This window comes from Schistocerca piceifrons, chromosome 5, assembly GCF_021461385.2.
Source record: "Schistocerca piceifrons isolate TAMUIC-IGC-003096 chromosome 5, iqSchPice1.1, whole genome shotgun sequence".
Lineage (NCBI taxonomy): Eukaryota > Metazoa > Arthropoda > Insecta > Orthoptera > Acrididae > Schistocerca > Schistocerca piceifrons.
The window spans coordinates 34,510,119-34,523,910 of NC_060142.1; the positions used below are offsets into that span (position 1 = coordinate 34,510,119).

Genomic DNA, 13,792 nt, shown 5'->3' on the forward strand with positions numbered 1-13,792 from the left:
TAGAGGAAAGTCGCACCAGCGTCCTCTATGCGGTCTTCTTTACAGATAAACCACACTTTTCTAAAATTCTCCCAATAAACCGAAGTCGACCCTTCGTCTTCGCTACCAAATTCGCCAAATTCTCGTTCCTTTTCCACCGGCCATTGTGGCCGAGCACATGACAGTTGATTGGAAGTGGAGCAAGTGGGAAGGGCCGAGTGTTATAGAAGTGCAGTGTAAATATATAAAAAAATCAATTGTTATTTTCTTTACAAAATCGAAATGATTGGGTGTATGTTCAATATTGATGCTGGTTACTTGGAAGGCCTGTATAGAGGGTTCAAATGTGGAATTCTGAAACAAGCTGATTACTTTAACTTAGTGCAATGTGAAACTCTTGAAGATCTGAAGTTACATCTTCAGGGCACAGATTATGGAAGCTTCTTAGCAAATGAACCAAGTCCACTCCAAGTGTCTGTCATCAATGATAAGCTGAGAGAAAAATTGGTTATCGAATTTCAGCACATAAGACATCATGCAGCTGAACCATTGTCCACTTTTCTGGACTATATTACGTACAGCTACATGATAGATAACATCATTCTTCTTATCACTGGAACCTTACACCAGCGACCAATATCGGAATTGATCCCAAAGTGTCACCCACTCGGGAGTTTCGAACAGATGGAGGCTATTCATGTTTCAGCAACACCTGCAGAACTGTACAGTGCAGTCTTGGTTGACACACCACTTGCTCCGTTTGTAAGTAGGCTGTTTAGGTTTTTTTATTGGTAACGACACCTCTGTATGAAAATCACTGGCTGTGCTGTGTGCAGTCTGTGGCTGCTTTGCATTGTTGTAATACTCGCCATTGTAGTGTTGGGCAGCTGGGCTGTTAACAGCGCGTAGCGTTGCGCAGCTGGAGGTGAGCCGCCAGCAGTGGTGGATGTGGGGAGAGAGATGGCGGAGTTTTGTAATTTGTCATGAACTGATATATATATTATGACTATTAAGGTAAATACATTGTTTGTTCTCTAATAAAATCTTTCATTTGCTAACTATCCCTATCAGTAGTTAGTGCCTTCCATAGTTTGAATCTTTTATTTAGCTGGCAGTAGTGGCGCTCGCTGTATTGCAGTAGTTCCAGTAACGAAGATTTTTGTGAGGTAAGTGATTTGTGAAAGGTATAGGTTAAATGTTAGTCAGGGACAGTCTTTCGTATGGATTTTTTGAAAGTCAGATTGCGTTGCGCTAAAAATATTGTGTGTCAGTTTAAGCACTGTCAGGTATAATTTTTCAAAGGGGACGTTTCAAATGTCGGCCCTTAGCCGAGGATACCTCACTGGAATCTTCTGATTTATTCTTGTGGTTTGTGCAATTAGTGCAGCCTTTGTTTATTGCGCGTAATTGTAGAAAGAATTTCCTTTGTAGTTGTAGTTTTTCATTCTTGTACAGTAAAACAGTTGTGGCATGCATGTAGATTTGCACCAAGTATTTCGCAGCTGCGCTTGCAATTAACTAGATATTATTTTCAGTGCTATGTTAATGTATTCTCTTATTTTTGCTCTTCAAATTGTGTTTTTCTGTGTTGTCGTGTGAAATATTGTGACAACAATGGCGTGTGAAAAACATAATACTAGGCTCCAAAGTAAACTGAGAAATAAAAGTGAAGACGAAATCAGTGTGTTAACGTCACCATGTAATGAATTAACAAATATTCAAAGTAGTAATTTGGTAACTGTGCATAGGGAAATGGAGCGGGCGTCAAATAATGGTGTAGGCAGTGAAACAATTAGTGAACAGGGAAGCATTATCGATTGATCGGTCGGCAACAGCTCGCCTCAGGATTCCGAAATGACAGGACACAATCTTGCAAATACTGTAGATCCAGGTTTTGCGTCCTCACCGTTTTCTCAAATAAATCAAGACACATTTTCTGCTTCTCAGAATGCGAATATTGCCGGTTCAAATGCACTGCCGAATAGCACGGAGGAACATGTTTCAGACACCAGTGCACTGTTATTACAGTTAATGCAACAAATGGGACAAAGGCTACAAAAGTTAGACACAACGCTTGAACAAAATCAGAAACAAATGGGACAAAATCTTCAAAAGTTAGACACAGTGGAACAAAATCTTAAAAAATTAGACACAATGGAACAACACCAGAGACAAACACAGCAACAGTTAGACACAGTGGAACAAAATCTTAAAAAGTTAGACACAATGGAACAAAATCTTCAAACGTTAGACACCACGCTTGAACAAACACGTGAAGATTTAACTACTGAGTTACATAACATTGAATCGAAATGTCAAAAAGTCTCTAATGACGTAAAAACACAAATTTGTGAGCATTTTCAACCTATTTTTTGCGGCATGAAAATGCATTACAGAATCACGAAGCAGCCATAAAAGAACTGCAAACTACTGTTCATCAAAATCATGAGACCCTGCAAGCTAAAATTGACTCAGTTGCATCTACCGATTTGGTTATGCAACTTGCAAAAAATCAAGAAAACTTAAAGGACACAGTAGATACTCTGAAAATTGGTTCAGAAAGACACATGGAGGAAATTAGTTCATTATCAGAGAAAGTAGTTGAACTTTCGGATCAGCGAAATAATCTATCTACGAAGGTAGATGATAATCTGAATGACACAAAACCGGTAGTCTTTAATGACACAGAAGAGAGCGAACAAATTAGGAAACTGAAACAAAATCTGAATCAAATTAATACGCAACACCAAAGAGAAATCCGGGAAGTACAAGATCAGCTGGCACAAGTAATACAAAAATTACAAATTTCAGAGGACACTCGCGCTCCAACACGGGAAGAGGGACTTAGAAATACGGAAAAGCCGCAAAATAATAATACAGGGCATTTCGGAAACTATGAAAGAAATTGCCAAGGTGCACCGAATTTTGAGATGGAACGGCCGACACGACCTAACAATGACCGATATGCGACTCGCCGACATGATGATTTTGACTATAAGCTGTTCATTACTACACGTAAATTCAAAACGTTTAAGAATTCTGCCAACGACATTCATCCATAAGCGTGGCTTCATCAATTCTCTCATTGCTTTCCTCCCAACTGGTCATTAGAACACAGATTAGAATTTATGTGTGGCTACTTAGAGAATGAACCAGCTGTAAGAATGCGATCGGTCATTCACGATTGTCACAGTGAAGGAGAATTTTACCATGCCTTCCTATCAGCATATTGGTCTCAAGCTACACAAGACCGAGTAAAACATAGCATCATGATGATGAAACACTTTGAACAATCTTAATTTTCCAGTCTTGTCAAATATTTTGAAGACATGCTGCATAAGAATCAATATCTTTCAAACCCATACAGCCCTTCAGAACTCATCCGCATTTGCTTAATCAAATTACCTGAACATTTACGACATATTATTTTGGCAGGACGTTGCAAAGACGATATTGAAGCTTTTCAGGGACTCTTACAAGAAATAGAAATTGATACAGACAGTCGCAGGATGCGAAAACAGGAAAACGATCACTGCAGGTCATATCCGTCACAATTCCGTGACGACAGAAACAATAACTGGACACGACAGGTCTATTCTTACGACGCAAATCGTGACCAAAATAGACACCACCCGTACGACAACCGTTGGCAGAGTAGTAATAATTACGGGGAAAGATCACCTCTCCGTGGTAATGACTATCACAGAGACAATCAGAGAAACAGACAATATGGGAACCAAAATAATTATTATTGGGAGACAGAATAACTTTAGACGCAACGGTCCAGCGTGCAGTTACGATTCAGGGAGAAATTCGCCACCACTTAACTGACAAGAAAGAAACTACAGGAACTACCGACATGACGACAGACGATGTGATCGTAACGACAGACCTGAATTGCATCAGAACTGGCGGGATATAAACAGGGCAGGGCCCTCTCGTCACGGTGAATTTGTAGAAGTTAGGTCTCCAAATCCCAATAACGACGCGCGCCAACAAAGAGACAATAGGCAATGACTCACACCGCTGGCAGCCACAAAACGTACTTATGAAACTGACGACACAGCTGCCATAGCTAGTAATTACGTAAAAATGGAAGACATTAGGGACATCTTACTCCTGGAACACGACGTAAAACTTAACAACATTGCATATGCTGTGATTCACATTACTGTAAATGTATAATTTACGGCAGTACTTGACTCTGGCAGTCCCATTTCAGTAATTAGTGAAACAGCCTTTAGCAAATGCAACAAATCGAACGATTGCCCCACACTTCCGTTACGTAAGATTAAATTACAAGGTGCAATCTTTGGAAAAAGTGTAGATGTAAGCCAACAAACCAACTTAGAATTCTTTTGTCAAAGCCACAGCTTCTCTATGAACTTTCTCATTGTTCCATTATTGTCGACGGAAATTATATTGGGAGTAGACTTTTTGAATGAATACAAAGCAATCTTAAACTTTCACGATGCTGAAATAAGTTTAGAGAAAGAAGGTAAGTCAATAGCTTTGATATTTGAAGATTGGCTCTCAAACCATGACGAAGAAATTAATCGGCTTTACCTTCTGTTGGACAACAGTTCGGAATTTTCTACGGAACTAGACACTAACAATAACTCTGCAAGTACTGACAGAGATGATATCGACGGCATATTTGAAATTAATGAGTTAATTCAGAATAAAATTCAAACAATTGAGAATTGAAATGACACTGATAGGCAGAACGTTTTTGAGATTTTACAAGAACATTCCACAGTTTTTACTCATAAAACAGGAACACTCAAGGGATTTCAATACCAATTTCGTGTTCGTGAGCATACTAAATTTTGTGTTAGACCATATGTAATTCCAGCACATTATAGGGACCGCTTGACGAGGACATTATTGAGCCTGCAGTAAGCTTATACAACAATCCATTACATGTTGTTGAGAAGAGAAATGGATCGGTCAGGCTTGTCTTAGATTCGAGACAAATCAATACTATCATTATTCCTGAAACAGACAGGCCGCAAACGTTGGAAGAACTTCTTCAAAATTTTAATGGTGTAAAAGTGTTGTCATCCATTGATTTCAGATCCAGCTTTTATCAGATCGAACTTCATCCAGAATGTAGAAAATACACAGCTTTCCTTTGTTTCGGCGTTTGTTATCAGTTTCGGAAACTTCCTTTTGGTTTGAACATTTCTTCGGCAGCATTCATTCGCGGGCTAAATTCCATATTACCTGAGTTCTTAAAACGTCACATCACCTTATATGTGGACGATATTCTAATAGCAGAAGCTTCATGGGAACAACATAATCGCATCCTCAACAGTTTGTTACGTATTTTTGCAGAACCTGGAATTACAGTTAACTTGGAAAAGTCTGAATTCGGTAGGTCAAAGGTGAGGTTTTTGTGACATATTATTTCTTCTGAAGGCATTCAGCCGGATCCTGAAAAGTTACAAGCAATCAGAGCCATTCCAGTTCCATCCACAAAAAAACAAGTCCGCAGTTTTCTAGGTCTCGTAAATTTTTACCATCGTTTTCTGAATATGCAAATTCTTGTTACACCAAAACTTTGTTCTCTCACTGGAAAAAATACTATTTGGAACTGGGACGAACAAGCACAGTTGGAATTCAATTCTTTGAAAGAATCGCTACTTAATGCGCCAATACTAGCTCATCCAGATCTGTCACAAGACTTCTTTCTGCCTTAGCACGGATTCTTCTAAAGTCGGTCTTGGTGCCCATTTATTTCAAGAAGCCACAGAAAATGACACTACTGTTCAGAAAACCGTTGCTTTTGCTAGCCGAGTGCAAAAAAAATCTGAAAAAATTATTCCGATACTGAATTAGAAGCTTTAGTTATCATTTGGGCATTTAACAAATTCCGTTTCTTTCTCTCTGGTAAGCACGTAAAAGTATACAGTGATCATCATGCATTACAATTTCTTATGTCTTCAAAATTAAATCATGACAGGTTAAAACGTTGGGCATTGTTTCTGCAAGAATTCTGCTTCACAATAGTCTACATTCCCGGCAAGGAGAACATTGTTGCGGACACACTGTCACGCGCACCGGCTGGGCTTGAGAAAAGTAACACAGAAGGCAATCTCAAGAAAAATTTCAGTATTCTTTACATTCAGAAAGTCGCCTTTGAAAACTTCATCACCACATCTTTAAAGGACATTGCTCATGAACAAGATAAAGATCCGATTTGGAAAGACATCAAGAGGAAATGGCATGAAAAGACACACACACAGATTCGGCATTATTATCCGGTTAGAAACAACATACTCTTCAAACGCTGCACTGTTGATGACAAGCTATGGGTACTTTGCATTCCAGACGATTTTGTTAATAAGCCCATTTGGTACATTTATTTCAGCTACGCACATTTTGGTCCACGAAAATGTTATCATATTCTTCGAACGACTTGTTATTTTAACAATATGGAAAAGAGAATTCGAAGAGTCTTGTCTATTTGGAAACTTTGTCAAAAGGCCAAACCATCTACTATCTCCCATCGTGCTCCGCTATTTCCTATCATTCCTTCTAAATTAAAAGAATTTGCTGCTGTTGATCTCTTGGGACCGCTTGTCAGAACATCTAATGGATTTTCGTACGTTCTAGTCGCTGTTGAACTTACTTCAAAATTTGTTTCTTTCACACCGTTACGTAAAGCTGCTGGACGGTCTCTATCCAACGCCTTTGTAAAAAATTTCTTACGTGAAGTTTGACACGTTAGTAAAGTCATTTCAGATAACGGACCGCAATTCAGATCTGCTGTTTGGTCACGCACGCTTCGGAATCATAAAATCAAACCTGTTTTTATTTCATTGTACTCACCACATTGTAACCCGTCTGCACGAATTATGAAAGAAATCAATAAGCTTTGCAGACTTTATTGTCACAGAAAGCATCAGCATTGGGACAGATATTTACACTTATTTCAAAACGTGCTGAATGAAATGCCTCACGACTCCACTGCTTTACCACCTACTATTGTACTGAAGAATGAAGAACCACCGAACAGAATCAGAGAGCTTGTACCTTTCTCGAATACACGTTAACTTCGACACAAAGACATAATTGATTTGGCTCTTAAAAATATAAAATCTGCAGCAGAAAAAAGGAGAAAACTACACGGTAAAGCAAATGCAAAGAAATTATAGATTGGTCAGAAAGTTCTCATTAAAGCTCATTCATTGTCACATAAGAAGAAACACTTGAGTCACAAATTCTTTCTAGTTTACTATGGACCTTACAGAATCTGACGTACACCACATGATAATTGCGTTGAAGTTGAAACTCTGGTACTAGGAAGAGTAAAGGTTTACACCACATTTCACATGTAAAACCGTTTATTGAAAGATAATCTGCTTTCTAACTTTGTCTTTGCCATAAAACGTTTCACTTCACGTTACTAGTATGCTTTAGAAACTGTTACCCTGCAACAATGTTTGAAGTTAAATATCCAGTCAAGAACCAAGAGAACTTATTTAAACAGAAATTACGAATGCATTGTTATTGCGAACAGACGACACAGTGTTATTGTGTGTGTACATTCTTGCTTGTTAGTTGCACGATTACGTAACGACTATAAGGCTCACATACTTAGAACATATACTGGTACTGCTAATGAGATTCTAATGCAACATTTTGGTTTACTTGAAAATACATTCTGGATTTAAAGTACTTTCTGTGAGATACCAGATGAGACAGTGGTTAGCTTATGTGACAGCTACATGATTTTATTACGACGCTACTAATGAGTGACAATTTACAATGTTGCTTTTGCGGTGTTTCTGTTTCATATCTGCACAGTTTTTCTGTATTATTTTGGAAAGTAAAACATGTTTTAGTAGTAACTTCTGTGGTATAGCTACAATGAGACAGCCTTTTCCATAGCACAACAATACGTTACAGCACAGTAATTTCTTCATCACAACAATAAGCGTAATAACTAAGATATCTATACGCAAATCATTCACTTTTGTTTATCATGAGGTAAGTACATTGACTTCTGCAGAACTTAGCTTTTGGAGGACGATAACTACGACACTTCCACAGAGATTATCTTACAGCAAGACGCACATTTAGCGCTACAGGACACGTATTTGAGTGATTAATTTTATACTTAAAACATTTATTTTTAAAGATATTTGAAGTACAATGGTACAAAGGATTTTCGTGATACATTTCATTCCATTGCTGTACTCTGTAACACCTGAGGGTATAATTACATTAATCCTCAGGGGGATACACGCTTACTTTGCGTACCATGTGTTTGGCAAGCACAAGGAGCCCTGGCTAATATGGTATTTGCTTATACAACTTTACACATCGGTACCATATTTCTCCAACACAGAATTACACAGCTATCTGATTATTTAACAGAGAAACAAACATTTTTTTTATTACATCAGTGACAGATGTTTACGAAATTACACAGTTGGATAACTTCACAATTATGAAACTGTATTGTGTCTGTACTTTGTAAACTGTTCATATTTTTTCAGAACCATTGCGATACTATTAGAGCTTTGAATGATGTATTTGGTATGGGATCATGATTTTTGAAGTGCGTTTGAGGCAGATGACATTTTTGACATGAGCAGTGAATTTTTTTAGGTTTTGAAATTATTGGAGGAAGCTACGACGATTTTGAGAGTTGACTGAGGTGTTATGATGTTATTATTACGATGACTATGTGTATTATGCTGCTGAGGTATGTTTATGATAAATAAGCTGATGCTATATGAGGAATTTGAGTATGCTACGTATTTATTAAGATGAAATATTGAAGAAATGTCGACGAATAAGGTAAGGAATAATGAGTAGTGGTTAGGGACTCTGGTTTGTGAAAAAGGTTGTTGGAAACCAAGAATCATACTTTAAGAGTTATGAAATGTGTGTAAATGCTTGAATGTACCACAATGCCGACGAAAATTTTTTGGACACTGTTATATTTACAGGATTTTGTTTCTACACATTTGTAATGTAAATTTTCGACCTGTGAAATTTTCGTATGAGACTGTCACTGTAGCGGAAACTGGTGTCATAAATATTTTGGTAAGAAAGTTAAGTGACCACCTGCACGTAATGCGCCGTGGGCACCCAGCTGGGCGACAGTCACCTTGAAAAAAGCCATTAGCGTGTGCGTTTCAGAGGTACAAGTGAAAAAAAAAAGGGAGGCCATAAACCTCGCTATTGACGTTCCTTTGTAGAAAGCATCGCAAAAACGACATGGTCGAATTTGAAAACAAATGATTACACTGTTGAGCTCTTATTTTATGATATTTACTGAAATGCCTAATGAAGTGACGAGAAATATTTTTATGTCTGTACACCTGATTATGACTACTGTCTCTCTAGTTGAGAGATTTTTCTACAAACTTATGAAATGCCTCATGACTACTGAATGATGTTCTTATGCTTTACTTTGTACATAATTGATCATTGTGTTTAATATCTAGTTCTAGCTGCACTACAGCATTGGTTAAAATAAAATTTTATAGATGTACTAATATAAATATTTTCTGTCTACAGATCGAGTAAATAATAATTTTTTCAAAATAATGAGGGAGCACAAAAAGACATTTACCTTCACAGGAACTGCATTCATAATTTTCTTTTCAACTACTTGGTAATATCTTTTGTAGAATTAGTTTTGTGGTGCACCACTTTAATGACATAGATATTAAGATGCGAACAGACATTTCCCTTATCTGTGTTGTTGTCTTTAGTGTACTATTTTTTCTGCTTGAGCTTTGTCATGTTTAGGTATTTCATTTTCTGCTGCTGTTTGCCAGGCATAGTGTTACTGAATTTGACTGTGTGTTACTCTTCTAACCCAGTTTACTACTGATTTATTTTTCTTGTTTGCTGCACATTGCCTTATGTTAGTTGTAATATTGCAATTGCTTTGCTAATTTCTATAATGCTGCTCCCTTTGCAAATCTGCAATTTTTGTCATTGCTGTTTGTGTTAATTGTTTTGTGCTGCTGCATTGCCTCGTCCCTTAGTTTAGCATCTGAGCTCAGTAGATTTAAGTTAGCTTAAGAGGTGGTAGACTATATAAGAAACTAACTATGATGAATTGGAAGAAATGCATTGAGAAGATATAAGAAAATGGTTTGGCCAAAAAAAAAGTAGTGTACAGTGGAGAAAAACTATTTTGAAAGAGGATGTGAACAGAATACAGAAAGCAGGCTTAGATAGTACTTTTGGGAATAATGATGAACAAAGGGAGATCTCCATGCAAAATACTGCAGTAAAACAAACCCTGTCCTTTCCTTTTGTGTCATCCCTCTACATGTTTGTGTACCCTTGTGTATTTGTGTTTTTCCTGTCTTTATGTGTTTAGCTGATGAGAGCTATGTTGTAGAATTTTTCTAATACTATGTTATTTACTTTGTAAAGATGTTGAGACATTATTTATTCTGTTTTGTTGCTCATATGTGAAGGTAATGTTTCAAAAGTTATTCTGATCTTTATGTATGTACTTATGTCATAATTCTTGTAACACTGATATGCATGTCTATTTCTAGTCTTTTGTGAAGCCTGTACTACAAATGTTATCTGTATTGTTTTTTTTTTAATGATGTATTTTGTACCTTTGTTATAATGTTCTTATGTTATAAAATTGTGCTTGACACCAATTCATCAAATTAATTAACTTGTAAGTTACATTTCACTGCACACATTTCTGTTGGTCATAGTATATGGACAATATGTGAGAAGTAGGGACTGTTAGTGTTTGCACGTGTGTTAATAATTCAGCAAGGGACTGGATAACAACATTGCTGGTTCTAAGGGCAATTCCAAACACTTTGTGAGTGCACAAGTGGTGGTTATGGACTTGCTATATTATCTGCAAGACTCTTCAATGGTGATTGTGTACCTGCACAGTCACAACAGATGGCTGCTGGCCATCTCCACAAGGACTACAGTGTGTCTGCATCTTTGATGACCCACCAATACCATTATTTCTACAAGGACTACAGTGGGTCTACACCTTTGATGATGCATCAATACCATTATTTCTACATGGACTGCAGTGGGTCTGCACCTTTGGTGGCCCACCAATACCATACTCTATACCAAGAATATAGTGGGTCTGCTCTGTGATGGCCTACCTACCAATATTCTTCAAAACTTCGACTGACTCTGCTGTGGGTTTGCTCTGTTGTGGCCCATTACCTGTGTGCATGTCAAGAGTCAGCACTGTCTTTCCGTTGGAAGGACAAGACTACTTCTTCAAGACTGCATGGAAATCCACTACTTCCGCGTGCATTTTCTTTTACTGCTCAGACTTTGAGAAAAACACTGCAATTTTACTGTGATGAACAATCTGGACTGTCTTTATGGACTGTGAGAAAATTTTAGCTTTTGACCAACATTGTATTAATAAGTGTGTGCATCTGATATTTTTGTTATTGTAATTATGAAAAATTTTATCAAACCAGTATTGGCCACTGCCCAAAACAATTTGTAAAATTTTTTGTGGGGAGCATGGGGGCTATGAAAGTAGGCTGTTTAGGTTTTTTTATTGGTAACGACACCTCTGTATGAAAATCACTGGCTGTGCTGTGTGCAGTCTGTGGCTGCTTTGCATTGTTGTAATACTCGCCATTGTAGTGTTGGGCAGCTGGGCTGTTAACAGCGCATAGCGTTGCGCAGCTGGAGGTGAGCCGCCAGCAGTGGTGGATGTGGGGAGAGAGATGGCGGAGTTTTGTAATTTGTCATGAACTGATATACATATTATGACTATTAAGGTAAATACATTGTTTGTTCTCTATTAAAATCTTTCATTTGCTAACTATCCCCATCAGTAGTTAGTGCCTTCCATAGTTTGAATCTTTTATTTAGCTGGCAGTAGTGGCGCTCGCTGTATTGCAGTAGTTCCAGTAACGAAGATTTTTGTGAGGTAAGTGATTTGTGAAAGATATAGGTTAATGTTAGTCAGGGCCATTCTTTCGTAGGGATTTTTTGAAAGTCAGATTGCGTTGCGCTAAAAATATTGTGTGTCGGTTTAAGCACAGTCAGGTATAATTTTTCAAAGTGGACGTTTCACGTTCTTTGTGGACTGCATCAGTGAACAAGATCTTGATGAAATGAATATAGAAATAATACGAAACACCCTGTACAAGACATACTTAGAAACATTCTACTCTTTCTGCAAAGAACTTGGTGGTACAACAGCTGACACTATGTGTGAAATTCTTGCTTTTGAAGCAGATAGACGAGCAATTATTATTACAATAAATTCATTTGGCACTGAATTAACAAAGGATGATCGTGCCAAACTGTATCCTCGTTGTGGGAAGCTACATCCTCACGGTCTAGCTGCTTTGGCACGTGCAGATGACTATGAACAAGTAAAAGCTGTAGCTGAATACTATGCTGAATACAGTGCTTTATTCGAAGGTGCAGGGAACAACCCAGGAGAAGAAACACTGGAGGACAAATTCTTTGAACATGAGGTACGATTGAATGTGAATGCATTTTTACAACAGTTCCACTTTGGTGTGTTCTATTCGTACTTGAAACTGAAGGAACAGGAATGTCGTAACATTGTATCGATTGCTGAATGTGTTGCCCAGAAACACAGGGCAAAAACTGATAACTACATTCCAATATTCTGAGACAATTTCCACTACTGTAATATATTTAAAAGTTATGTGCTGAAGACCAGTGATATGTCTTCACTTAGTGTGTAAAAACAAAACCTGATTCTTCGTTGTGTATGTCACTCTTTTTATTTGGTAACTCATTAAATTATGCAATAATAAAGTGTGCATAAAGTACACCATGAATTTGTAAATAGAATTGTCATATTGTTTCCCACATCCTTTCGCAGTAAAGTATTATGGGCTGGGGTATATAAGGGCAATAGGTGTAACAATGGTTTGGTGGAAGTATAGTGTGTACTGGATAATGATTGCATAAAAATATTAAAATTGAAAGAATATACGTTCTTCAAATGTTGTATTGTTTGTATTTTTTTTTTTTATTTCAGTAGTAATCGTACATTGTCATTTAGAGGAGTTATTTCAGTGTCTTAAATTAGAAGAACTTCCATGTACATATTTTGGCATGTGTTCAGTATTAATATATATTGATTTATACCATAGAAGACATGTTTTTAAGCACAGTATGTAAAACTGACATTGTTAAAAAATACTAATTATTGTATTAAATATTCATTGTGACCCCAAATTTTGTACATATAGGATAGTGGTTTACGCAGCAAAAATGTGACTGCAGAAAATAAAAAAAAAAGCGGTTCTAGGCGCTTCAGTCCGGAACCGCGCTGCTGCTACGGTCGCAGTTTCGAATCCTGCCTCGGGCATGAATGTGTGTGATGTGTTTAGGTTAGTTAGGCCCATGTAGTTCTAAGTGTAGGTGACTGATGACCTCATATGTTAAGTCCCATAGAGCTTAGAGCAATTTGAAGCATTTTCTCGTTCCATTTCATATCGCTTTGCAACATTACATCCAGATATTTAAGTGACGTGACTGTTTCAAGGAGGACACTACTAATGCTGTATCCGAACATTACGGGTTTGTTTCTCCTACCCATCCGCATTAACTTATATTTTCCAACATGTACCAAACGAACTAGAAAATTTGCCTCAGTCATCCCGTATCTTTCTACAGTCACTCAAATTTGACACCCTACCATACACCACAGCATCATCAGCAAACAATCTTAAATTGCTGCCCACTCTGTCCACCAAATCATTTATGTGTATAGAGAACAACAGAAATTTCATCACATTTCCCACTGGCACTCCTGACGACACCCTTGTCTCTGCTGAAT

General features: G+C 37.5%; 1 protein-coding gene across 1 annotated transcript; it reads left to right on the plus strand.

The window, feature by feature from the left end:
- The first annotated feature begins 261 nt into the window (after positions 1-261).
- On the plus strand, positions 262-12,635 carry LOC124798658 (V-type proton ATPase subunit d-like). The gene is made up of 2 exons (XM_047262160.1): positions 262-737; positions 12,032-12,635. The coding sequence occupies exons 1-2, from the start codon at positions 262-264 to the stop codon at positions 12,612-12,614; spliced, it is 1,059 nt and encodes a 352-aa protein (XP_047118116.1). The 3' UTR covers positions 12,615-12,635.
- The last annotated feature ends 1,157 nt before the right edge of the window (positions 12,636-13,792 follow it).